We start from the raw sequence: 27,849 nt of genomic DNA, 5'->3' as shown, positions 1-27,849 counted from the left end.
GATAATAAATAATAATTCATAAGTCTGGCTGATAAAATTAGTTTATAATACTTTAATATTTCTAACAAAAACAAGAAAACACACATCTGTTTATAAGCAACTGATTATTACGACATTCTACGAAATTGGTCTGCAATTACTATTGATAGATCTGACCAGCAATCTGGTAGTACAATAAAATAATAATAAATAATAAATAAATTACTAAACGTAATACTAAGAATTAGACGTGATGTTTTAAAAGTTTTGTCTTATATGTACAGTAACTTTGCTAAACGTTAATGCAAATAAATCATATGCCATTGTTTTATAATAAAAATAAAACCGGAATGATTCTGGTAAACATGTTCGGTGGCGAAAAAACAAATAAACAGCGAAAAACGAGTCCTACGACTAAAGTAAACTAAAAACTGAAATAGGTGCTTTGCTTCTAATTACTTTTCTACAACGAAAAATACTGAACCATTCTTTAATAAAATTACTGTACAACTTACAACTGAAATGGTTAGAGTTAAAATGTTCTATTGCACTAAATGTTGCAAATTGCAAAAAAATATCTAAAATTACAAAATATAAAAAATACTTAGCTAAGACTTTTTCAACTTGTACTGTATTGGTTATATATTTTTGGGTTACGGTAGGTTACCTACAATTAATTGACTAAGTTTTCTCTACGTTTATTTACACAACATCGACACAGATATACAGGATGGCCATAAAACAAACAATATCCAACGCATGCAATCATTCACCAGCAAATTATAGCAGCACCTATTTACATATTTAAATAATAATCTAACGGTTGCAAAATATTTCATGGACACCTTATATACAGAACGTTGGAAAAGTTTGGTTGAATTTTATCTGACTAAAAAGCTGTAGTTGCAAGAGATGTAATGTTATATTGGCATGCTTTGGATATTATATCGACAAATTATGGCATACTTAGCTAATTAATAGTACAGCTCTTGCCGCATTTTGGCTAATCATATTTCCATCATTTATTAAACTGTCACTAAAAAACAACCGTCTTTTCCAAGGAAACTACAAAACAGCTACTTGAATAAATACACTAAATATATATACACAAAATCTACAGCGTTAACATTCCTGATATTAGTTATGCAAAAAGTATTACCTATGACTCGTGTGTCCATTTTTATGGCCAAATAAATAGGTAAGGTCATCCGTGGGAAGAGACCTGTAAAATTCGGAATTTTTAAATTTGTTGTTGTTAAAATTGAAGTGCTTTCTAGAAAACCTTAAGACGATCGGCTTGTGAATATCTTCGGACGACCATTTTGGTGGCATAGTATTGCCATATTTTTCTCTGGCTCTTTTGTTTGCAAATTGTTCTGTAGTTGCAAATGGAAATTGATACTGTTCCTCGTTATCTGGAAGAACATGCGCTTTTCCATATGGATTAGAACGGCGTTGCAGATCTGCTGGCAATTCGCCGTCTACGCGCCTAGCGTCAAAGTTGTAGTGCCTCTTTGGTGGCAGAAGAATTCCTTGGATTTGCTCCGAAGGCTCGGGCGTTACAATTTCGTTGAAGAAATTGCCAGTTTGGTCATCCACATCTCTGGTATGATGGATTAAACTCTCTTGTTGGTATTTGGAGTCGAAATCGGGGAATCTGATGTAGTTTCCATTTGGATGACTGCGAGGCATGACCACTTCTTCGCTTGGGAATTTTACGAAGTTTTTCGTTCGGGCGTTTGCCACTTGGCCAAGGTCGAAATATGGGTGATAGGTGGTAGCCACCGGGTGGTATGTGGTAATTTTTGGTGTAGTTGAAGTTGCTCCACTACTACTTGGAAGTGTAGTTGTTTCGCTTTCCTCTGTTGTAATAGGGAGGACCGATGTACTTTCTGAATTAGTTGTAGTTGTAGTGGAGATTTCCGTAGTAGTATCGGAAAATTCCGTTTGACTGTAGGAACCATCTGAATCAACGATAGTGGTTTCTTCGGTGGGCATAATGATGGTCGTAGGCGTGATCGTACTATCCACGTTATCCTCCATCGTGGTAGTTTTTTCAGGAGTTGAGTATGGACTGGTAGATAATTCTTCGACTTCAGTAGTGCTCATTGGCTCAGTTTCAGTTTTCACTTGGTATTTTTCAGTCGTAACTTTAGTTAGTTTTTTCAGCTCATCCTCCAGCACATCTACATGCAGTTTTTGGTCTCTCTTGTCAAATTTAGTGTTATTGTCCTCTCCGTTATTATCACTGGACTTTGCGGTCTGGGTGACAATGATGGCCATGTCATGTTCTTCTTCAAATTCACTACCATAATCATCGCCAAAGTCCATAATTAAAGGGATATCCACCTTGGTAGGGGCAGAATTGGGCTCTTCAGGTATGCTATCATAATCCAGTTCTGATCCAAATTCAGCGTTGAGTTTGCTCAGCAAAAACGTTAGCTGATTATCTTCCCTGAGCTTAATAATTTTGATGCAACGCCCCATCGAATCGGAGTTGTAGCCCTCAGCACAAGGCGGAAGATCTTTTGGTGAAAAGGTGGGGGCGACAAAAACACTTTTTGCGGTGATGCGATGCTTCGGCATATGCTCTCCTTGGGTTTGTCGGTTTTGGTTCTGATCATCCACCAATAGCCAAGCTTCCCACGAAATTTCCTGATTCTTGCGGCTCAACGGGGTGGAAGGAAACGAGCACACCGTCGCGAACAAACTTAAGATTAAAAGCACATAATTTAACTGTACTGTAAGCATCATTGAGAGGTTGAACACTTTCATTCCAGGGAACGATTAAAAGTCACATTATCTTCAGCACAAGACGGGGTATTGGCTGTATGTTAGTTTGGTCACTTGTTCAAGGAAAACGATGCTCTTCGGCAGGAATCTAAACGTGGACTGTTAGTCTGGAACATCTGGACGAGCCTTTTTTCCCAGACTGATGCGTAGCGAAAACCTGAAAAGAAAGAAAAATAAATAATACTGACGAGCTACTGTAAATTTTATTATTTAAACAATGATTTTTTGTGTTCGGACGAGAGTCGGCGTAAGATTCCATTTCAAAATTGGCCAGCCGCCAGTGTTTGTTGCGCTAAGAATATGAATGGCGAGTAGATAAGTGAGATGTGAGAAGTATGGCACGACAGGTTCGTAGGTAACTGATTTTTAGTCTGATACATGTAGCACTTTGATATTAAGTCAGTCGATTAAATGTTAGCTGAGATGAATTGGAATAAACCTACTCAATAACTATAAAAGTTGGGCGGTCACTTTTTGAATCATTTTAAACTAAACACTTTAATTGCGATTTTTTCCTTGAAGTTTTATGCTTGATTTATAAACTAAATTTTTTGAAGAGAAATTGAGATTGAGAAAGTTTTATCGTAATTTGAGTAAAAAAGTTTTTGAAGTAAACATTTGAAACAATTTCTGCTTCATTTTTCATATGCACTGAAAGCCCGGTACGCCTGGAGCTGAATAATTCACACGAAATAATTGAAATTTACTGCAAACATGATGTAAATGTTCGTTTTGTTGGGGATGCTACTTGCATTAGCAAACGAAAAATGCATTTTTCTCCCAGTCTCAAAGCCAAAACAGCTGCCGTACTCAAATAGATTTCAATATCTGTTTTGAATTTTCCAGAGCGAGATGCATTCATTAATACTAAATTTGACCTATTAAGCACTTTATTTCGATTACTGATTAAATTACTGAATGCTGAATGGATTACTTATGTGATGGATGGTGGTAGTTTCAAAGCTGAAAGCAATCGAACCGGGTCCACTCCTGATTTGTCCAGATGGTTTCATGGAAATTGTTGAGACTGCTTGTCTCTACAAGCACGCTAAATCATTTGGGCTGAATTAAAATAAATTGGTGTTAAATGGTTTTGAGAGTACTGAAGTGCCCGCTTTATCAGATAATTGATGAATTATGTTACACTGATGGTGGTCTAGTTGCTACTTGAACTCGCATAGTTTACTATGTTGAACTAGATCAATAACTAAAATGGGAATATGGAGAAATAGTCACGTATTTACTGAGTACAGTATTAGCAGTTTCCTGTGATAAAAGATCTTTTCTAACGTTTAATCCTGTTCAAATATGTTAAATCAAATTTAGCAGTTATGCACATGTACAACTATTATAGGTAATTATTTCAAATGCAGATTACCTACGTAAACAATCCTGATCTATCTATTTGTAGTATATGTACTAGCAACTAGAGTACAACTTTTTTTTTTGGGAACATCCAGCAATTTGCAACATTTTGCACCATGTGCTACATGTATAATCAATGTAGCAAAAAATATGTAGCCTTTTACAATTTAACAACGCACATTATTGGGAAAGAATTGAGTTTTCTTTGTAAATAGCTGAGGTAAGTAGTGAATAGTTGATTATTATACCGAGTATTGCTTTAGCTATTGGACAAAGTTGTAGTGGTGGTGAGGCACTTGAAAAGAAAATTTCTGCCATTTTTTATTGTCTAAACGGAGCGTTCCTAATATATCTTCAGAATGTTGGAGTTGAATGTTCAGTTGTGAATATATCTTCAGAATGTTGGAATGTTGTTGTCTGTTGATGAAAAACATTTTTATGAATATATAAAAAGCGCCATAACCTATGTTAATCTAACGAAAGGAAAATGTTGCGCGGTTTAAACTGCATTGATTTATTACTTAGGACTAGGCTTAGGTAACACAGTGGATTTTCAGGTGTTCACACAGCGACACCATATTGATACAGCAACACAGCGCGCCACATTTTTTATATGTTGGGAAATAAATGCAGAAGACGCTGTGCTGTGTTTTGTGATGTCTAGTGGTTCGTAAATTCGCTAGCGGTGCAGCGCGTTTAATGCTTTTTTCTTTGGTTTTACTGATGAGAGAGTGGTTTTATTGAAAGGAATGAATGAAGTGGCAATATATTTTCTTCTTGTAAAGCCTATTTGTCTCACAAGCATCTGTGATTGGTTTAGAAGCTGCTGGGTCAGCGCCTACTGATTTTTCATGCAATCTGGTAGTAATCAAAAGACAGGCATTTGCCTTTTTGCTCTGTGGAAATACCGAAATCCCAGAGGTTGCATTGGTACCTGCTACCAGCATCGTATGCAAGCCATATCGAACCGAGATAACGAAGAATTCATCAGTAATCAGTAGGTATCAGCAAAGTATTTTGAGCACTTTCGCTTGTGAGGCTTTATAACGTAAAATAATCCCTGCCGAGAGGGTCAGAAATCATATGGTAACTGCGCGTGGCCTTCACGAACTGCAAACTGAAAATGAACTTATTCAAAGTGCCGCGCCGTAAGTGTCCAGGTGTGGCGACACACAGACCGGGATCAACCCATAAGGGTCTTAAGACATAGTATTACTCAGGCCTACTTAGGACTTGTCGAAAATCTCTAGTCAACACGACTTGGTAATGAGGAATTAATATACGGATACTTTTTTGAATGTTTTGATATGGAACATTTTGAAGTAAAAAGGTAGTATTTTAATGAGTTTTCCTAAAAGTTACATTTTGCGTAGGTCTAAAAAGCCTCTTCGGACAAACAAAGATTACTCACATATAGATACATATACACTCACATATAGATACACATGACACATATTTTTAAAACAAAAAACTTATTTCAATGGCTCACAACACCCTTAAAAATTGTGGGTATATACGGGATGTCAATTTGAAAACTTCTCACCCTTAACACCTTTCTTGCAGTTAAAAATTTGAAAAAAGGGGATACTTTTATTGCATTTGGTCTCCTTAAAGTACAAATGATTAGAAGAGTACGTTACACAAACGGTGTAATTGTATTGTATCCTAATTAGAAATTAGAACTTAGAGCAAAGATGATGCTTATATCAGTCTCAATGATCAGAAGTATGAAGTTCCAAAGTAACAACCAAAATAAAGAAGAGAATGTACAACCCTCATAGCATTTTAAGTAATTTTTACCGTTGCTGTTTTAAGCAACTAAATAATAGGATAAACTCGGGATTACCCAAATAGAGCAAAAGCAGAACGAGCAATAATGCTTCAAAACTAATGGATAAGAGGTTAATAATGGAACAAAAATCTGGCCGCCTCGCTCACCAGATCTTACACCGCTAGATTCGTATCTTTGGGGTTTTATTGAATCTAGAAGTCTCTCGACTGAACTAGGCCTCATTTTGTAAATCAAATGCAATTTTGAAACAACTTGATCCGGACGAAAGGCATGTTCTCAAATACTTATGTACTTGAATAACGAAATGATATTAAATCATATAGAAAATTATTTYCAAACGTTTAATTTTTTTTATATAGGAAATTGGAATTTATTKWAATTGAATWGKKAGTTTGTCTGCWTSMAKAAAACGCAACTTCTGCAAAGTTCTTACATAACATGCACTTTATTGTTTTCCGAAACGCYAMTTGTCTTGCAGACATWSTRTCCGTGATAACTGCATTTTTATGTYGTATAATAAAGSRAAATAATGTGATCCCAGAGCAATAAATGCAACTGCCTAACWAAAAMTGGTTAGTTTCTCAGACCTTTGGACCGTCGTAGAGGACCCTTTCTTTCRTAGAACAGAACATCTGGAAACTGTGTTTCACGGTRACTGACATCCCGAAAAATTTAGTTTSAAACAAAGCCTATCTCGTTTGATCACTTAGWTTGTGTTTCTGATATACTATATCAGAARAAATWAAAAAATCAGTTTTTTATATGACTATAAAATACAATCATTGTACATACTTTCCTGACTGTGTTTCAATTCCAAATCAAATTTAATTCCTGGGTTTCAGTCATTTATTGTCTCTATTTATCAACTAAAATACGTTTCGGTGTATGTAAATACRTATGTGTAGCGTTGTTGCTACYTTAAGCCTTRGCATACATTTGGAGTAATATACTAGTAATATACTACATTTGGAGTAATAAATACAATAAATGACTGAAACCCAGGAATTAATTTTGATTTGGTATAAAATACAATATGTTCCACTATTTCACAAATTCTTAGGTCAGCAATTTTCTGGTCCGTAAGAAAATGAATTGGATAAAAATAGGTAAAACACATGATACTTAAAAAAGAATGAAGCAGATCCAATTGAACYTAAAAATGTTAGAAAACCCTGCGCGTCCCATTAGAAAACGCACCAATATCAGATCCAAAGCATCAAMATTTTAATMATKTTTAAAGTTCAGTTATTTTTAAGTTTCYTTTGCAGTTTACCTGCATTTCTACAAGTGACACTAAAATAAACCACGGATTTTTACTTTTGTTTTACTGAAAATTCACATTTTCTGTTGCATTTGTGTGATATTTCCATAATTTATAAATATGTATATATATTATAAAATAACTTTGTCTCAGGAAGAAAAGGTGGCCACCACGCCAAAATTTTTTTATTTTTTTAAGCCCTTGATTTCGTGAATCAAATTTTGTATGCAAGACATTTCCGATACTTGTTTAGTACTTTTATTAAGTAAATATTGCTTCTATATAATTATTCTTTGTACTGTAAATAAACCAGGCAACAGGCATGTTCCATCCTTAAATTGTAAATGCTTTGGGACAGGTCAATATTATTTCCAAAATTTCTTGTATTTTTTACTGCCGCTTCATTTTGAAAGTAAATGCATTTTTCTGAAGAGAAAACTATCGAAATAAGTTCATCAATACTACAATCTGTTTATGATTTATGGTCTCCTACGAAAGTTTTTCAAAAAGACAGCCGAAACCATCATCTAAAAAACGAGGATTGACGTTTTGCTCGAAACTCATTGTACAATCTCAAAAATACATAATTTATTCAACTAGCATCCTTACAAAGTCCGATTGATACATTGGAAGACGATTTTGACCGAAAAGTCCAAAAAAATGGGCGAGTTATAAATACTGTAAGCGAGTCAACATCTTAGTTGAACACAAAGTTTCTAAAAAAATGCATGTTTATAGTAAACCCATTTACCAACTTCAGAAATGATTGAAATAAGTTATATTGTACAAGATGTATGTATTTAAAATTTATCATAAAGTCCCAAAATTCAATTGAAAAAGCTATATGCTACTTTTGAGACGACTTATATTCAAAAACTAATTAGCAAAATATCCGTATTGAGAAATCCGTATTTATTAACGAATTCGGTGATTCGACTAGATTTTATATAAATTTGTTAATTTCATCGTTCAACAACTTATTAAGCGTTTTTAAATTTGAATATCTGCTCAGTACGTTTTATATGGTTTTCCTGGCAGTAATTTCCTTATGTAGAACACAATCACTATCTATATACAACAAACTGATTATAAAACATAAAATAATCAAATCGCACGACTTTTTCCTTAATTGACATTGGGTAAACAACACGTCAAAGCAATGTAAATATATTATTATAATTTATAGACACTTGTCAGCTGACTGTAAACATAATTATTTAATTTCGGATAAATCAGTTTCAACGTATCTATGCTAAATCTGCCTAGATCGTCATCGAGCTGACTGAGAATAATAAATGTACAAGAACTGGTCAGAGTATTAATACATATGTACATGTCCCTGATATGTCCTAGCGCAACATTTACTGATAATATTGTGAGAACGAGCTTTCATTCAACTTGTTCTGATAAACAGCAGTACATCTTAAAGCATTTTCTGGATTATTTAGTTTTCCGCTGTTTACAAAGTCGGTTGTTATGCCCTTTTTGCTGAATGAATTTGCATGCAGTTATGAATTTGCTTAATTCATTTATCATTAAATAGAGCTTGACAAAACGTACGCTATTATTTACTGTATTTTTGGATAAAAGGATTTCATAGCACGAAAATAATCGAAATCAAAGTGCAAAAATTATTATTTACTGTGTTTCGTAAGTAGTCGGTGTTTTTTAAGTAATTGGAAATATATTTCAAGATAAATCTACTTGATGAACCTAAAGAGGAAAAAATCGCAACAACTAAAAAACAGTTTAGCATTACATTTACATTTGCCTCTTCACCCTAAATCCCATTCGTGCTTAAAATTAAATAAATTGTTCTTTGAAAGGGGCCGTACACCTTCAATTTTAAACCTTACGTCTTAATTAAAGATCTCCCTAATTTATAATATCTGCTCGTTTATTTCAGAATGTTCTTATTATTTAGTAGTTGGTACCTATTTGTTCTTTCCACTCCATTGTTGTTAGCCATTTTGACTAATCGTGTATGGGGATCATTTTAAGTGAATTTATATATTTTCTCAACGTTTTATTTAATAAGGATTTTATCGCATTTGTTAAAAGAAAAGGAACTTATATTAAACTAATATTAAAGAAGAATACACTTTGTCAATCCCTAATTCGTGATAGTTTAGCAAAGTCGGTGTTATATTGAAGCCGACTTTCAAATTTTTGATCAATAATGATGCATTTATTTAATCGCATCAAATATCTGAATGTGCCTTATTAATGAACAAGCTCAATAGATTTATAAATTTCAGTGAATTTATACAATTATTGTAGGCTAAACAGGAAACCGTTTTGCACGTTTTGAAGTCTATTATTTGAGCTATACGAAAACCTATTTATTCCGGCGTAGATATTATTTCTGTTCGGATATTTGAACCGGAAATAACACTGATATAACTAGAAAACTTTGAATTAACTTTACGACTAGGATATTTTGTTAGAGTGACAAAAGGGAGTAATTAGGAAGTTAAGGGGTATTAAAGATCAACAGAGGAGAAATACATTACTAAAAAATTTTAAGAAAATTTAGAAAAATTTTCCATAAAATAGCACAATCAAAAATAAGAAAGGGAAAAGTACTTTTTATTATCGAGTTCAATGGAAGAGGAATTTATGACACACTTTTTTGATTTTATTTATAAATTCGAAATTATACGGTATATTTATGATCATAATCGGAAACTAATTCTGCAAAAACAATCGTGTAATTTCGATTTCATACTTAATACCAAAATAACACTTTAATCGAATAAATTATTTTTTATTTGTAATTTCGTTAGCGTGTATATTCGATTAGTATCAATAAAACGGTACTAATGGTAAGTACTGAAACTATTTGAAATTATTATCGCTAGTTTAAATTATGTAAAAAAGACAATTTGAAGGGTGGATATTTAAGACGGTTAACGGACAATAAACAATGATGGGAACCCTTTAAAGGAAAGAATAAAGTATGATAATTATTTAAAAAATTTGGTGGTAGCCGAAATCACAATACTAAAGTTCCTGTAAATGCAAGCTCAAAATCGCGTCGTTCGATTTATATTCTACGATGTATCAAAAAGTTTTAGAAATTTTTTTAAACAGATTTCTCTAAAATTAATTTTTAAATGCATGTTTTGATATGCCGATTAACCCCAACTCTATAAAGCCCCTACGCAAAATTAGCCTAGTACATTTTTCTTTTCCTAGATCATCAACACAGAAATAGTTTTATTTGAGAAAAAAACTGTGGTGGACCATTTGCTTACTATAAAAAATACACACAAGTAAGAATTTATTGTATGCACACAATGAGATTCATTACCTCGTTGTCACTTTTTGGGAAAAAAATTAAAACTATATTTTTTTCTTACATTTTTTAAAGCCTTGTAGATCTTAAACTAGAATTACATTTACATGATCTTTTTGCTTAAAATTTAATTTCCTTCTCACTCACCCTTCATATATAAATTCAAGAATCATAAATATCAAATAGCGGAAGAACTACCTTATTAACATTAATTTGAAGATATTTACCTTCAATTTTATACATTTTTAGACTTTGCCATCAGCTAATTAGTTTCAATTCTTCATAATGTTTCAGTAATGACTTGAAACCAAATAGCGTACAGTGTTAAATCCTCATTGATCCTGTAGAGGCTTAGATGGAATCAATGCCATGTTCAAACATGAGTTAATCCAATTGTCGAACATTAATCAGATTTTATGCGTGGTTTAACTTCCTACTTTAGCAAGTTGCAAAACAACCGCAAATCATCTCAAGGACGGTCAATTGAAGAAAAGATCGCAACTTGTCGCAGTTACTGACGCAAAACTTGAATCAGTCATTAAAACAATTAAGTACCTAAAATGCAACAGGTTGCTTGCTGAGCGCATTTATGCTCGTTTTCTTATCAACTAAGTCGGACGCAAACGTGTTTTTTTACTTTAAAAACAATTTCCTGCAGGTAATTTGGCAGCTGAATTTTTCAAACATTGTTTCGAGATATTTATTGGTTGTTGAATCGGTTTCAAATGGAATTTCGATTCAATGCTTTGTTATTGGGTAACTTTTGTGTCGTCAGCTTGGACAATATCATATTGTATAGCAAGTTAGCAGGACAGATCGGTACCAAGCGAAAAGGCATGTACCAACATGTTTAAGCAGTCATTGTTTATTTTTTTCATACTTCTTGGGTTGCAAAGTAGTATAAATAATTCTTCGACCGCGTATTCTGATTAATGTTTATGAGGACAATAAATGTTCGACATTATCTGACGTTGAATATTGTGCGATACCAGAAATCCAGTTTTCAATACTCATTATTTTCAGTTTACCTTGGCTTTCACAGGTAAAGCAGTTTTATGAACCAATAAAAGTGGTTCCTTTGATGTAGTTAATGCCAGCTGAATGTTAAATCTTTGTTATAATAATCTGGCGCGAATAGTTTATGTAACAATAAGTGTTATCCGTATTTAGAAATGATCCATTAACCAAAATTGGGAAACATCTTTGTTATTGCTCCATAAATTAATGGTTAGTGTGAACATTTTAATTCGCTTTTGATAATGCGAAATGTTGTTCAATTAGTATAATACCCGGAATGATAAAAAGTTCTTGTTCGGTGTTATTTCCTTTTTCGAATGGCATATTCAAAAATTAATTGTTATTATTAAGATAATAAGCATATGTGCCTGCTGCTGGTTTAGTCCTCGATCTTATAATTGCTGGTTATTTCTCAACAAAGGTATCAGCGTAATTTTTTACAATCGCCTCAATGGGATTAACATGTGCAGTAGCCAAACATCGTAAGGAATAAAAAATGTTGAATGGGCAGTTAATTCCAATGTGTATACTATAGATTTAGCCGCCGCATTCCAGTAAGCATTCAACGGATTGCCCTTTATTGATGCTTATTGATGTATTGAAATTTCTGCATAAGAAAACCGGCCACGCCACTTAATTTGTATTCCTAACATCGTCCCCCATGCTGAGGCTTGTTGCCCCGAGGCCTGTTCCCAAATTTCTATTTTGGGGAATAGCGGCTTAACATTAATGAACATATCAGTTATTAGCCAATGCATTGGTACCTCTTTAATGCGGACATTTGCTGGTTAATAGTCCGGATATGCAGTCAATAATACGGACAATTGAGCATTTCTGGAGGGATTTTATCCAGTAACATTGAAGCTGTAGAACCGTTCAAGCTAAACTATTACAAAAAAAAACCAAAATAACTGAAATTTCATTAGGTCAAGTTTGCGATGCCGTTAAAAGTGGTTTATTTTGGAAGGAACAAACTCTAGAAGTAAATTGGGGCGAGCTATCTTCTCCTAGTCGCAAAATAAGTATAGTGAACAATTTATGCCCGTTTGCAAACGTTGCAAAATAGGAAATCGGTTTAATGCCGTTTTTTAGCAGGTGTTAGTCTTATGAATTTGGAAAAAGCTTGTATTCAAAATCAAGAATCGAGTTGTAAAGAACACATTTTCAAAGAAACAACCAAGTTTCAAAATTACTTAACAAGTAAGCAGATATAAACATTGAACACAGGAATTGGTGATAATTTTTTTAACAGTGCAATAAAAGACATATAAAATTACAATTCGTATTTAAGTATGTATGCATCTATTTATTTATTTTATTACTTAAAAATATGTTTGTACATAAACCTGTTTAAAAATTAAAAATTGAAAAAAAACTTTTGTAAAGCGAGTGTCTATGCTGGTTCATAAAAATGTTACAGTCTGTTTGTATTTATGACCGAATATCTAATACCTACATAGAATGCGAGCAAATCACTTTTATCAGAAATGCTCCTATTTGAAGAATCTTTATCGGTTGAAAATTTTTACAGTATTGTGGACAAATCGGTAGTTCGGCCATAGTCTATGTTTTTAATTGTCCGCGTTAAAGACGCAGTTCTGCACCCATCAAAATTAACACAAATTAACAACAAAAAACTAAAAAGAAATAACGCAAGCTACCCAAAACAAAAATACCTCTACAAAATGTAACGTAAGAACAAATCTCGTGCAAAAAAAATATATAATTAAAAAATACAAATAATTATCGAATATAAACCAAACCTGATAATAAATTGAAATGTACAAATTTGGCAAGTTGTGAACATTTTCGAACTACTTTCTACGAGTCTTTTGTTACCTTCCGGAAAGTAGTAAATTTCAATTAGTAAAAAGTAACTGAAAAAGATATTTGCCCAGAAACATTTGTGAACAAAAAAGATAAACTATTCAAATGGACAGCATATTGTTAAATTCGAACGCGAGTGACTAAAAAATGAGTGTAAACGAACAAAACCAAGTCGAAAATTACCCGATTTTTTTTGTGTGTAAATTCATAATAGAGAAAGGGATATCAACAACTACAGATTTCAGGCAAAATTTTCAAATGGGTACTTAAAATATTTTTCATTGTAACACAGTTGATAACAACGAAATTTCACGTGAGATGTAATTTGATGAATGTAGGTAGATTTAGCTTATTCTTCAATATTTAATTATTATAATGTTACCAGACTTCCAGATGCAATTTAGTCTAGTTTGGTAAATGGACTGAACTTCATTGTTTATTGAACGTACTCTTTGGTTTTATTCAAATATGGAGGTAAAGGGCAAAACATGTACATGATTAAAGCTTCCTCTAGTTTCACACCATAGTTTTAAACGCTCAACTTTACTTTCTCTCTTTTTCAGTTTCCATAATCACAGTGCAACACTTTCCAGTCGGAGATAAAATTCTCAATTTTTAATGTTTGTGAAATGAATTTTAAAATTTGACATAATTCGGCTCATACAAAAATTGAAGATATTTATGTCTATTTTTCAAACGGAAAATCAATTTTACATTTTTTGAACTAGTTCTTCCTTATTTCTTAGCGTACATTTGAATTCTGCGTTAAATTCTATGCCGGACTAGGTGCTAATATAATTATATCGACGTTCGACAATATTAAACTTTACAAAAAACTGTATCTTAGAAATATTTCAGGTTTTAACTCTAGGTTTTAATACAGGAAAACTTACATTGTTTAAACTGAAGATACTTTTTGATGCATATTGGCGCCTAAGCTCAATTCGCTTAATTTAATATAAAACTTTTTCAACACATTGCCTGCCTATTTACATTGAGAACGTGGTATATTAAACTCGATCAAACTGAGTGCTTCGAATTGTTACATACCAAAATTCGTTTTGAAGAATTAAACCTAAAGTTTTTAAGGATGGCTATCGTTCATCAATAAGTTGGTAATCTCAAATAAAAAATATTATTTGCTATTACAGAACGCAAATATTATAACAATTTGAGGAAACTTACACATTTTCCAAAGAGCACATGATATGCAAATAGTGTCTACTACTAAACAAACGAGTATTAATTTAGTTCAATCTTGTTAATTTTTGAAAATTGATTGGCATGTGCTGATTTTATACCAGTTAATAAACTATAACTGCGTTTCTGGCCGATAAACACTCAATATGTTTATATGAACTTTGAGTATAAAAGCATCAATTTTTACACAGTTCTATTTAATGCTAGCGCTGTAGATTTGCGACATGTTTTAATGGATGCAATTGAATGTTTTTTATTTCACCAGTGACTTTTGAAGAAGCAAAAATTGGAAGAGTTACTATTTAAAAAAAATGTATTGCGAAAACTAGAAGAAGGTGCAAATAATGAATAATATTTAGAATTTTACATGTAAAATGGAATTGATATGTGTAATAAATGAGTCTAGGCTGTATATCCCCAGACTTGTGTAGACAGACTTAGCGCGCGTTTAAGCTCAGTGAAATCGTTTGATGGATTAATGAGTCGGTATCACTTGCTTTTTCAAAGGGTAGTGTTATAACAACCGTCACAATATGTCACAAAGTTACTTTAAACGTTCCTTAATGTTCTTGTAGGCCCAGATGAGAAGTTCAAACACGCCTAAAATTTGAGTCAAACAGACACACTTCCGTTGCAGAGTATATTACTGAATCAAACACCTGACCAGTTTGTTTCAGTGAGAAGTTGCATGATTGGGATCTTACAAGAATATTTACCAACATGGAATTGCATCGCATCGTCGGAAAACAGTTAATTTGAATGAATGTGATGGTTAATCTCTGAGTGCAAATTACAAACTGGAACAATGCTTTGTTACGGATAAACTCTATCGTCACCAAACAGAAAAACGTTTTCTGTGAGTTGAAGGAACCGTTTGCTCAGTCGCAAATACCCGACCTATAAATTGCATAAAAATATTTCCTCAGTGTGAACAATCAGTGTTAGCAAGTTGCTTCTGCAAAACATGTCACAATATTATTGCTGGGTTATTTACACCTTTTGGAAATTTGTTATTGTCTATACGTGATATCTTCTATCAGCACAGCCAACCATCACAAAAACTATCATTGTGAAAACTTTACGTATTTACGATAATCGGATTGTTTGCACTTTCATAATGTGACTATCGCGGTGAATGTCATTATGATAGCACTTTCATGAGAGTTCTATTATTGTCAGATGCAATGAATGACATATACAGAATATTCGAGATGTCATGCTTTAATTAGACAGTGACATGTTAAACTGTCATTATTAAAAGTGTCACTTTAAAATGCCAGTTTTATAACTGACTACAATGTCAGTGCTTTTGTTGACAATTATCTAGTAGTATTATCCAGAATGTTAGTACAAAATGAAAGTTATAACTCTGAAGAAAGGACTGTCTATCTCTTAAGCGGAAAATACTGCAATATATCGCTTACCTTTAAAATTTAAAAATATCCAAAATGAAAGCACTCTTTTTCAAAAATCGTTGAAAATAAACAAATCGCGCCTGTTTGATAAACAAAACGCACGTGATCGTTCGACTCGATTCTGGTCGTACCTCTTATTGTGTTTCGAACAAACCTCAGAGTACTACTGGACCGTGTCCGTTTAGATAAGTATTGAAAAGTCAAGATGTCAATAGACGGACCCTGGAGAGCCGATTTAAACAGTACTACAGGGTCGCACTTTGCATTTTTCCTTTATAATTAACTTACCATACCAATTGGTTTTCATACGCCATTTAACGGGCGATAATACGCAAAAGTGCTACGATTTATATTTATCTTACCACTTTAGGTCGTAGGTAATTAGTTCGCATGAGTTAATTTTTATTTTATTTTTTGACTATACATATTACAATTTTATTGATTAACTAAAACTAAAACTTAAAACTTACTGACCGAGCTGGCACGCCATTATTGTCCTTTTATATAAACATACATATAAATATACAGGGTGATTCAAAATTGGAGTCGCTCCTCTGGGGGTGCTTAGGCAGTACAGGAATAATAGAAAAAAATTAATTCTTCCCAAAAACTGAGATATTTTAACAAAACTCGATCGTAAGGACGGCAACAATATTTTTCAAGGTAATCTGCCTCATTAACATTACGTAAATACACGTCGTCCACTATCTGCCTCAATTCCTGGATCCAATCGTCCAGTATCTCTAGTCCTTTGTTGGTGTAAGTTCTTACAACTTTTGCTATGTTAGTGTGGCATTCGCACATAACTAATAGCATACCCGCAAATTTGATATTCATGTATATTTTGTGAAAGAAAACCCAAAATAAGGCACAATTTGTCAAATGCTTATTCTACTTGACAAAAGCTAACTACCTGTAACTTCCTGATACTAAAGATTTTCATAATTTGATCAAACATGGGACCATTTTAAAATAATCTTGTAAAAATTTTCAAAACGTTTGTTTCTATATTTTTCTTGTAGGTACTCTCCAAGTGACCACCTTATAGTCCCATAAATATATATAAATAAAATAAATGATGCCAAGTTAAGTGAAAGTTAGTAAGTATTTCCTCATTAATAAAACTCAAAATTTTTCTCATGCAAAATTGTTTATTCTGCTGCAAAAGTAAAGTAAGACTCCCGTTGCTTATTAATCGTTTTTTAATTTTTAAATCACTTTAGGTTGAACCTTGTTATGATATGATTATATTGGCTGATTATATGTTACATGAGATTAAATTATCAGGAAAATTAATAAGAAAAAAAAAAAACTGCAACTAAGCTAACTAACTTACGCAAACAGCGCTGCATGTGCAATATGTGAATATTTCCTTGTTCCATGCCAAGGCTAGAAAGAAACGAGAAATACGCAATTACTTAATTCTTTAATTTTTCTTTAGTAGCACCAGATAATGTTATGGTTGGAATTTCAATTGCCCATTTTCATTTAAATTTCGAAAAATGCAATTATAATATTTCCATTTTGGGACGCTACTGACAGACTATACATCTTTTGGACGTGACTTTGGAGAAATTAACAATATTGCCCTTCTTTACCTGCCTAAACTGTGACAATGGTACCGATTACCTTAGCGGATACATTTGAGAATTAATTTCGTTTAATTTGCGTTTGAAACTCAATGAAAAAAGGTCCTGGTCAGTAGGCGAATTTTTACACTTGGCACGTAGATAATTGTTTCCGGGTTCACTTAATTGCGAGAATCAGATTTTAAAATATTCGAATAAAAACTAATCAAATTCACTTTTTTGAAGCTGATTGAAAACTAGAGCTGGCGTTTCTCATCATTAAATCATTAACAGTTAGATAATATGAAGAATCGTTTAAAGGACTTTCGTTCTGTTTAATTTAGATTGTAATAAGATATTAATATCTGCAAGACTAGACATAATAATTAATCCAGTCGGATAAGAAAGACAGAATAAACAGCCAGCTCAGATGTGTCTGATGATTTGGCAAAACTATAACAAATTGTTTTTCCACTTCTCAGTCCAAACGTGAGAAACATTAATATCAAATTGGTTAGTACTTTGTTAAGTTTAAAATAAAGATTGAACAAAACAGAAAGTAACCAATGGCCAGGTATGGTTGACTTCTTCGTCAAATAAGGGCAATACATCGGTCCTCTTTTGGCTTCCTGCATCTTGTTGATGTCACTATTTAAAGCAGGAAATTTTTTTCACAATGTGACGGATTACACAACCGATGTTAGACTTTGAGTAGGACTTATTTTAGTCATTAAAAGGAGAAGTTGCCGAACCACTCTGTAAAGATATTTTTCGTGGAAAATTAAAGGAAATCCTGGATTTTTCTTAGAAGTTTGAAGCAACATTCAATTAGAATTTATTAGGATAGAAGCTCAGACATATAAAAGCATGCAAATAGCATATTTAAACTGATATGTTTTTTACGTGACATTTCAATTATTTACAGTTTTTAAGTTTAAGGAAACAGGAAATTAAATAATAAAACAATGATCTTATACAGTTATATAAAATAATGCCAACTGTTCAATTTTTTGTAAAATTTGTAAAAAAAATTCTTCAGCTCTTCCAGTCATATTTTTTATAAAAAACACGTTATTTGCTGTTCGCAGGTTTTGTTGTCACTTTGTCATTAAAATTGTCTATTTCGGCTGCAAACTTGTGTTACTAGATAGCATCGAAAGAAGTATTAAACGAGCACCGGTCATTGAATTTCTGAGAAAGGTTTTGTTTAATTTTAAAGCTGAAAAAATGCGTTTGGCCTCTGATGTAGTCAGGGGGTTTTTGGACAACGTGGTAAAACGTTACTCATAAAAATGTTAACGCTTTTTTTAGATGTTAATAATCAAGTCTCGGGTCTCATAAAGCTTTAATTCGTTTTAATAAATGAGTTATTTTCTTAAAGCGTTGCGAGTTATTAAAAAGTTGGGATTGATTTAATGAGTCATAACTCATTAACCGATGAGTTATAACTCATTAACTCAGACAGCGGCAACAACTTAAGAACACAACTCAACACAGTATTACCCAGGCCGACCTCTAACGCACAAATCCAGTCCAGAATTAAATTTTTTCGAAATGATATGTCGTAGGCAGAAAAACGATTTTTTATTTCAATAACCTGCATATTGAAACTGAATAATTATATGAATATTCCTTATTTTTAATTTTTTTTCCTGTCAAATCCCTTTCATAATAACTATCTCTGTAATTTGGCTATGCACTTAAATCACACCCTGTAAAATGTTTTAATTTGAAAAAAAGTGAAACATTCACATTTGATTAGAAGAAAACCTCTGGGAGTTGAAAACATTCAGTTCACTTTACGTCTTCAAAGCTGCTTCAGAATTTGGACAGTGTGAGTGTTAGTAGGAAGCAAGTACAAGCTGACGCTTATATTGTAGTTCGCACAAAAGTTTCAGTTTTTCAGGAAAATTTATTGAAATATGTCCTATAATTTAGGAAATAAACATTCCAGACATCAACAGCTATTCAAAATTTCAATTAATATTTGTCTGCGTTTCCACATGTTTAATCGATCACCTTTTTATGAATTGGAAGTTTCCATCTTGCGCAGATATTATTTCTAAAGTGAAACTAAGTTTTATTTAATTCTGAGAACTGCATATTTCATGAGGATATATTAATTCTAAACTATCGTTCCGTTCAAAAAAAAAACGTAAAAAAGAACAAATATATTCCAGATCAAAATAATAAACAATTTTGATTGATTTACGCCATTCCATTGTTTTTTGGAAAAATTTGCGTAAATATCAGTGGCATGAGTGAACGTGGGCCTTTTATAGCAAAACCTACACGAGTTTTGCAAGTGAGGAAAATCTGAAAAGCAGAAATAATAAACTGTCAGTATTTTGGTGTTGTGATTCCGGAGAGTCGTAAATCTTTTATTGATCTCGACTGAATGATAACATAAATTGGGCATTTCTATTTTCAATTATGTGGTCATAGCCAAGGAAAAAAAATTAAGCACACGCGTAGATTTCATTGTTGGTTAAATCAGTGAAAGAACTTTTGCTCGGAATTTATAGTTTGTTTAGCAAAATAGGTACCTACCTTAAGTCAATGCAACTATTAATATCGAAACTGTCTTACAGACACGCATTCAGTTAGTAATTATTAAATGGTTCAAGCTCACGAAAAATTGTTGTCTTAACAAGTATATAACACAATTTAAAAAAAACTGTTTGGCGCTAATTATAAAGAAATAAGTTAACAATAAAATAATGGACTATAAGACTGCGTTAATTTCAATTGAAACTGCACTCATTTCAAATTCTGCAGCATGATCACTTCTGGATGAATAAATTCTGATAACTAAATTCCTACATTGATATTAAATTTGCATAATTTGCCAGTATAGGAGTTATTAGAACAATTATCCAATTATTTGATTTACGGTAAAAAAATGTTAATGAATTTGCATAATAAAAATGGAAAGTGAACGTAATAAATGCATTATTAACTATATTCAGTCTAATAGTTGGTTGTAGGTAGAATGGATCTTTCACAACGTTGAGACGTATACAAATAATGCAAGTTATTGACGGATACTAATGGGTTGGCCATATCGAACCAGGAAGCCTATGCCTAGGCGTTAATTATAGAAGTTTATGCTGTAAATGAGCAGGTAGATAGTTATCTACACATTATCAAAATTCTACGGAAATGCTGTACTATTGAGGATTAACTCCAGTTGATTGCATTGAAATTTACATTTCAAATAACACTTTGTTTTGATGATCAAACTTTTGAAATTTTAGTTAAATATCAAACACTAAATTCAGTATTTGAAGATTGAAGATCATATATCAGTAAAATCCTCCGTATTATACTAGGTAAGTCAACTAAAACGAAATAGAGCGGTTTTCTCGGCTGATACAAAATACTTTAATGTGTCAATAGGTGTCCGTAAAACTTCCCTAAAAAAGTCCCTAAAGAATAAATATGTTTTGAGCACTTACTTAAGTACTGCAATAAATCGACTTTTATTTTTTTCTCGAAAACGGGGCGTCACACAAAGAAATGTCAGGAGCTTTCCTTCTCCTATTTTTAGTTTATGAAAAATCACGCGTTAATCAAATTTATTATTTAAAATTATCCGGTTTTTATTAAAAATATCAAGTGCTTCCCTCTTCCTAATTATAAAATTAAAATTATAAAGTTGCAAAATAAGTTTTAGTTTAAGAAAAATCAAGGGTTTATCACTTTTATTATTTACAATTGTCCGATTTATATTCATGTTTTGAGGAATTGGCAACTCGGATACTGCAGTGAAGCGACTTTTATTTTTTTACTCAACAACCGAACATCACCCAAATAAATTGTCTGCTTTTATCTTTTTTTTTCTTTCATAAAATGGGCAAATAGTTTTTAATTTAGGAAAAAAACAGGCGCTTATCACTTTTCTGAAATTAAAAGCGTCCAGATTATATTAATGTTAAAAGGGCCGTCGTACGAAAATCTTTCCAGGGATATTTCCTCCTCCTAATTGAATGGTGGTGTTCGCTTTCTTTTAGCAGTCTTAATTTTTACTTTCCGTTTGGTACAATTGATACAAACTCCTAATGTGAAAATATATACGAAATATCTATCTACATTAATCGTTCTAACTGTGTCGTTATTAAGACTTCCATTAAATACTGAATACATTTAGTAAAAAACCATTTTTCTATCGAAACTTTTATAAAACGTTTTATAATTTTTTAAATGGAAGGGATTTGTCGCTGCTTAAGCGGACAAGTCCCGAAAAATCTTTTAATTTAGAATTTTCAGACGCTAAAAACTCTTCATTATTTTTTAACTTTGGCATTGATCACAAATTGACAATAATTTCATCAACATTTTCTGCGTGTTGTTTATATTTTCAGTTTTATTAGCTTGCCAACAAAAGTAACACGCGAATGAAATAGGATAAACAAATTACATGTTTACATTGTTACATTCATCTTCAATTGGTTAAAATCGATAAAATTCCATCAAAATAAGTTCATCTGAGTCATATGGAACTTTTCCATTTACACTACTTCATTCAGTTACAGTTTACATAATCAAAATGCGAGTTTATACCAATATCATATATGTATATCCCAAGACATAGGACATATATTGTTCTTATTCAAACTCGTCGCATGCAAAGCCCATATGCCGTTATTTTTCAACCCAAAAATAAAACAAAATATCGGAAAACATAAATTTGCTTTTGCGAATCCCGAATGGCGAATTAACATTCTGACGGGTTCCTTGCAACTGTGCGATATGACCTTTTAGTATTGTCGACCTCAAGATAGGATTTCACTCCTTCTTGAAGGTAAAAAACATGTTATCTGTATGGATTTTTTATGCTTCAATCAGTGATTTATCGACATTGTAAACACTATTTCATAACATTCAATTGATATGCCATTCTCATATATTCAGAATCAAAGTTCGATGATATTTTCACTCCAGAGGCCTTGATTATATCTTAATAAGAACGTTTTGATATGGATTGTTTTAAGTAAAGTGCAAATTTGTATAGCAGGAGCTCTGCTTTAATATCAATAAGTGCATAAGTTTTCTTTAAACTGGACTATTACAACCTGATGAACTTGATCCTGGAAACAGCAGTTTGTTGCTCGTGGACCAAAAGAAGAAAATCCCGGATCAAAAGGTGGTTTTATTGATTTGCCACTTAATTATAATCTAGAAAACATGTCCACCGATTAATTCACATAGTGTTCGATTTATCTAGCAGATTTATTATTTCAGATACTCAAAAATTTAAATAATATTGGTAGTGCCGATATTACACTACGACCTATTTCTCAAATTATTGGCGAATAAATTGAACAATCTATTGACTGGTTGTCATCAACGTTATACTTGGATTGAATGGTGTTCTCCCAATAAATTGGTGCTATTTCAGTAAACCCAGCATAAATTTATATATTTTAGTTCTGTTGTTTTGTGTTGGTAACGATGTGTAGATCATAGCACAAGAGCCAAATTATTTTCCTATATTTTTTTATTTTCCTACATTTTCCTATAATTATTAGGTTTATACCTTCAGATGAACGACTAATTTTATCTTTTAATTTGCTTAACTTATTACATACAATACAGATCTTCAACATTTGAAACGTAATAAAATGAAGAAATTGACTTAATTATTAAATCCTTGTCACTTTACTTTAACAAAAAAATATTCAAATCCATTCAAATGGATGAAAAACTACACAGCGCTAAAGAAACAATCAAAGTAATAGAGGAAACAGAAAACTGAAAATGCTGGTGAAAAATATGTGCTATGACAAGAAAGAAATATGTAAGATTGTAATAATACCAAAGTACAAAGCCAGAGATCAGATTTCATCCGAGTTAACACCCTAGATGAAATTAATATCAGCTTAGAAGATATGAGGAACAATAAATCGCCAGAAAACGTCGAAATTAGCATTGAAGAATATTGAAGATAATAAAATGGACAGAACGGGCTGAAACGATAACGATCGACTGATAAAAGATGTGCAGTTGCGATCGCAAAAAAAAACTCCCAAAGGAAATGCTGATTGATGATGTTAATAATGACTTAAAGTGGCAATATAATAATTAATTTAATAATTAATATTTAAATATTAACCTTTTTAATCAAATCCACGTTATAATATCTTGATGTTTAATGAGTTGACTGCATCACTATTAATTCTGCACTCTATCAATTCTGCATTTATTTCTTTGTCTATATTGAATTTTACTGTGAATTATTATACAGCAAAAGCTTCGATTTGTAACTTGAACTGGAAATCCAACCTGTGACTAATATAACCGACACACTTAAAACATTTTTTTAGAACCATTTTTAAACACATTTAAATATCCAATTTCAATCCCTTTCGTTTGGTGGCTTTTTTAACTGTTCAAGGTTCAAGTTTAAGTCGGCAACATCAAAAGTATGACAAATTTGGAACAGTTTGTACCACCTTACATCTGGTGGTAGTTAGCACATGTGGATGACCTTTTGAAGTACTGGAGTGTTTTGAATACGACTAGAATTTCAATGAAAATGAGTTTCGTCTAAATCGTTGTAAACTTGATTGCATTAGTTCAATTATGATATTTATCTTTGTACTTGCCTTGTAGTAGAAGGGTTGATTACTTTAAAACAGAAAATTGGAAGTGTTTAAATGCTCTCTCCGCAAAGAAAAGCTGTTGAAATGACCTGGAATAAGATTAAAAACTATTGTTATGAAATCAGCGATAGTTATTCCCTGATTCCCAAAAATATTTTCGCAATTCCTGCGACTTAAAACTCGAAGCTCAAAGATACACTTTCCGTGTAAAAAGCTTCTTTAGCTTTGGCTTTACCCGGCTATTAATCAACTGGTTTTACACCCGGACATAAATGTGATCTTGGCATCGTTACGAAGGTAAAACCCCAAACACCTCATTTATTTGGTTTTATTAGGCGCCTGGTGTCAGCTGAAATGCATCCTCGGTTAGTTAATGAAAATAAACAGCAGCAGTATTGCAGCTTTCGAAAACCACATTTTGGTCGTAAACGGGCAAAAGTGAAAATACGATTTTAATTATCTTGACGAAACTGGCCATGTGAACGGAACAAGCAACTTGACGAGCCAATTTTTCGATACCTTAATGGCTTTTTCTGGTTTTGTTATCTCAATTAGACCGAATTGGTCGAAAACAGTCATATTCCGTTTCGTCGACTTTGGTTGCATAATAAAATATTCTATCAATTTAAAATTACGTGATTTGGAAAAATTATTCATAGGCAAAGAACAATTTGGCAGAAGTCTGATGAAAACATAATCACCTTTTAATGTTGAATTTTCAAATTTGTAAACATTAATTGGAAATATTTTTAGTTCTTTCCTTTCTCCAACAAACGTGTACACTTCTATTGCACTTAAGGTAAAAGTGTTTTTTTTTTAAATATCATATATGTTCATTACCGAAACATTAAGATAAATCGGCGGCCTACACGTTAATAGTATAATAACGACAATAACAGTTTAATATTTGTTACAGTTAAATGTCTTAAACAAAAAGTCATGCGAAGCGATTAAGGTAACGGTTATGGCACACGAATCGCCTTTTTTACGCCAATTAAACCGAATTAAAATGCTTTTCTTTACTGACTGTCGTGAGAATAGAAATTTAGGGTCATTAGAATGTGCGGAATTCAAACTTCCAGTTGTAATTATTATAGCGTTGGAATTGTCGCACTTTTTTACTAATCTTTTTCCTGTGGCTAATCATGATGATGATGGTTTTATTGTTTAACTGATTCCGCAATTCAGTGGTTAAATGGGCTACAGTTGCCATTAATTGCATTTGGAATCTTAACTGCATTTTGCTACTTATTTCGTTGCTATAAAATATTCTTTTCGATTTATTATACACATTTACTGGCCAATTAACTGTTTTACTATATCACTAAAAAGTAATTAATAATAAATCTGAGAAACTATTAAAATGCCAGTTTCAAGCAACTCTTTAGGCGACATTGAGTGTCAGCGAAAGATCACAAGATTATCGATCAAAATTATCCCCTCGTATATGAATATAGTCTACCAGAGGAATACTGCTCTTGTCCGGGTAGCCCAATAATATTATATATGTAAATACAAGTACGCAGCTTCATCGTTCAAAGTTATACCATCGTATATATGATTGAAAAAAGAAATACAAATTAATGTTTGGAATAGCAAATTACAAAATGGTTTCACGCTTTGGTTTCCGCTTTTGAATATTCATTTGTTGCCGAATGTATAACGTAGGCCTGTAGCATATACTTCAATTATGAACAGTGATAGTATTTGTTTCTGAAATGTACCTCTAAATCGCTTCAATGGATATCATTAAATAGAGGTTGATAAACCAATATTTATACGTGCAAAGTCAACGACATATTTCAAATTCTCTTTATACAAATATTTAAAAGTGCTTGAAAGAAGAACATAATCAAAGACCGATATAGACAGGCTTAAAGTTATTGTAATTTATTTTCGATCCTTTTAAACGTTTTGTTTTACTGTTTTTTTGAAAATACGATGAAAGATGATTTTATTCTTGGATACTGGATATAAATGAAATGCTGTTATTTCAACTACCAACGATTTGCACCTTTATTTACGTAGGTTAGAGGTAACAAAATTAGAGGTACTGATCTTTTTTTCTGTGAAAAACGTCGAGTGCATAAATAGCTTTTAGCTAAATCAAATTATCAGCAATAGTCGGAATATTGCCTTAATTTAGGCAATAACTATTATTATTACCAGTTACGAAAACATTTGGACAATCTGGATTTTCTGGAATAATACAGGGTGTCCGGAAGGTAATATACCCTTTCTCTGGCTCAAATGAAGACCATTTGACCGAACTTTTATTAACAAAAACAGTCCGGCTCCTCTAATATGAATGGTCAAATTTCTTAAAAAAAAACATGTTTTTTGCAATATCGGGAAAATGGTACAATGGTTTTTAATGAAACTCGCAGTGAATTTGTTCCTATGTAAGATTCATGTTTTGATGAAGCTACCGAGTTCACCTACTTTTTGGACAAGTGATAAATTCTTAAATTTCTTGGTACAAAAACCACCAGAACTTTTTGTTGGGTAACTAGAATTAATTGAGCTTTTTGAGTTGAATTTAGCATTTTGACCATTTTTGGATTCATAGTTTTTGAGCAAACAAATTTTTCTGTTTGTTGTGTCTTAGTAAGCGATAATGCTTTTCTTAAATAAATTAATTGGCACGGATTTTATAGTTTTTAACTGACCGACAATGGCAAAGTATTATGCCCAGTTGTCGTTTGGAAGCGTTTTCGTACGAATTGCGTTCATCAGAAAGCTCACGAAAAGAAGATGCGAGTTTTTAGCAAAATATGGCTCCGACGTAGGAACCAAATCCACAGTCCAAAAAACGTAATTTAAGTTTTATTAATGTAAAAAGTTAACAAATTTCTAAAATTGTCAGTTGGCAAAAGGACAGAAATATTTTTTGTGAATAAACTATGCATGCTACAAGATTTTGTAAAAAGGACAAAAATGTCCTGAAAAGATTAGCGCATCAACTCCAAAAAAACACTTGATTCTAGCTGCCAAATAAAAAGTTCTGGTAGTTTTCGTACCCCGACACTGACAAATTCCTGACTTGCCCAAAGCGGATGAACTCCGTTGGTTCATCAAAACATGATTCTTAGAAAGGAACAAATTCACAGCCAGTTTGCTTAAAATCCATCGTACCATTCTCTCAATATTTCAAAAAGATAATTTTTTTGAAGAACTCTTAACATCAATACCAGAGGAGCCAGACATTTTTTCTTAGTAAAAGTTAAGTCAGATCGTCTTTCTTTGATCTGAGGAATATCGCAGTACCCTTTTGATTATGTGTTTACAGGACACCTTATGTATTACAGCTTTAGACCTTCAAACTAAAAAGAATTATTTCCGAAGACATTTCGGTTCTTGAATATTGATTGAAAATTGTTAAAAGCATATTTCAAAAGTAATATGTTGTAGGCAAAAGCATATCTGTAAACGACACCGGGCACAGTCTATTTATTTCGAAATATTTAGGGCCGCAAAGAAGTGATCGATTAAGTGAGAAACGTTCTCTGTTGGTTTTGGTAAAAGTAACCCCATGGTTATTACAGTTTTATAATCTTTTGTCAAGATGTTGGTACGATCTAATTGCATGCAGCTATATATTTTATACCTGTCAATCTTAAATTATTAGTCAGTGAATCCACAAATGAGAAGAACTTTTCCATTACATAAACCGCTTATAAAGTCGCTTGACAAAATAAATAGAAAATAAAAATTAACTTTGCTGTAATC

At 32.3% G+C, this 27,849-nt stretch overlaps 3 protein-coding genes across 5 annotated transcripts in view; 2 read left to right on the top strand and 1 right to left on the bottom strand.

The window, feature by feature from the left end:
• The window catches only part of LOC109546301, a 520,465-nt gene that overhangs the window by 384,568 nt on the left and 108,048 nt on the right, over nt 1–27,849 (top strand). The window lies entirely within an intron of this gene.
• LOC109536805 (general vesicular transport factor p115) overlaps nt 1–27,849 on the top strand; it is an 84,990-nt gene that overhangs the window by 9,408 nt on the left and 47,733 nt on the right. The window lies entirely within an intron of this gene.
• Nucleotides 24–27,849, bottom strand: part of LOC109536806 — a 56,293-nt gene continuing 28,467 nt past the window's right edge. The window contains exons 3-4 of one of the 3 annotated variants that reach the window (XM_048664033.1): nt 1,262–2,929; nt 24–1,201 (exon numbers count right to left, since the gene is read on the bottom strand). In XM_048664033.1, the coding sequence (XP_048519990.1) occupies nt 1,135–1,201; nt 1,262–2,754 (1,560 nt within the window). In that variant the 5' untranslated portion in view covers nt 2,755–2,929 and the 3' untranslated portion in view covers nt 24–1,134. Of the gene's footprint in view, nt 2,930–15,956; nt 16,136–27,849 lie in introns of those variants that run through there. The other 2 variants (XM_019903196.2, XM_019903197.2) reach the window with 2 other exon arrangements.

Source organism: Dendroctonus ponderosae, unplaced genomic scaffold (genome assembly GCF_020466585.1).
Source record: "Dendroctonus ponderosae isolate FM_Combo_2020 unplaced genomic scaffold, Dpon_F_20191213v2 Dpon_F_20191213_2, whole genome shotgun sequence".
Lineage (NCBI taxonomy): Eukaryota > Metazoa > Arthropoda > Insecta > Coleoptera > Curculionidae > Dendroctonus > Dendroctonus ponderosae.
This window is presented reverse-complemented; position numbering and strand designations above follow the sequence as displayed.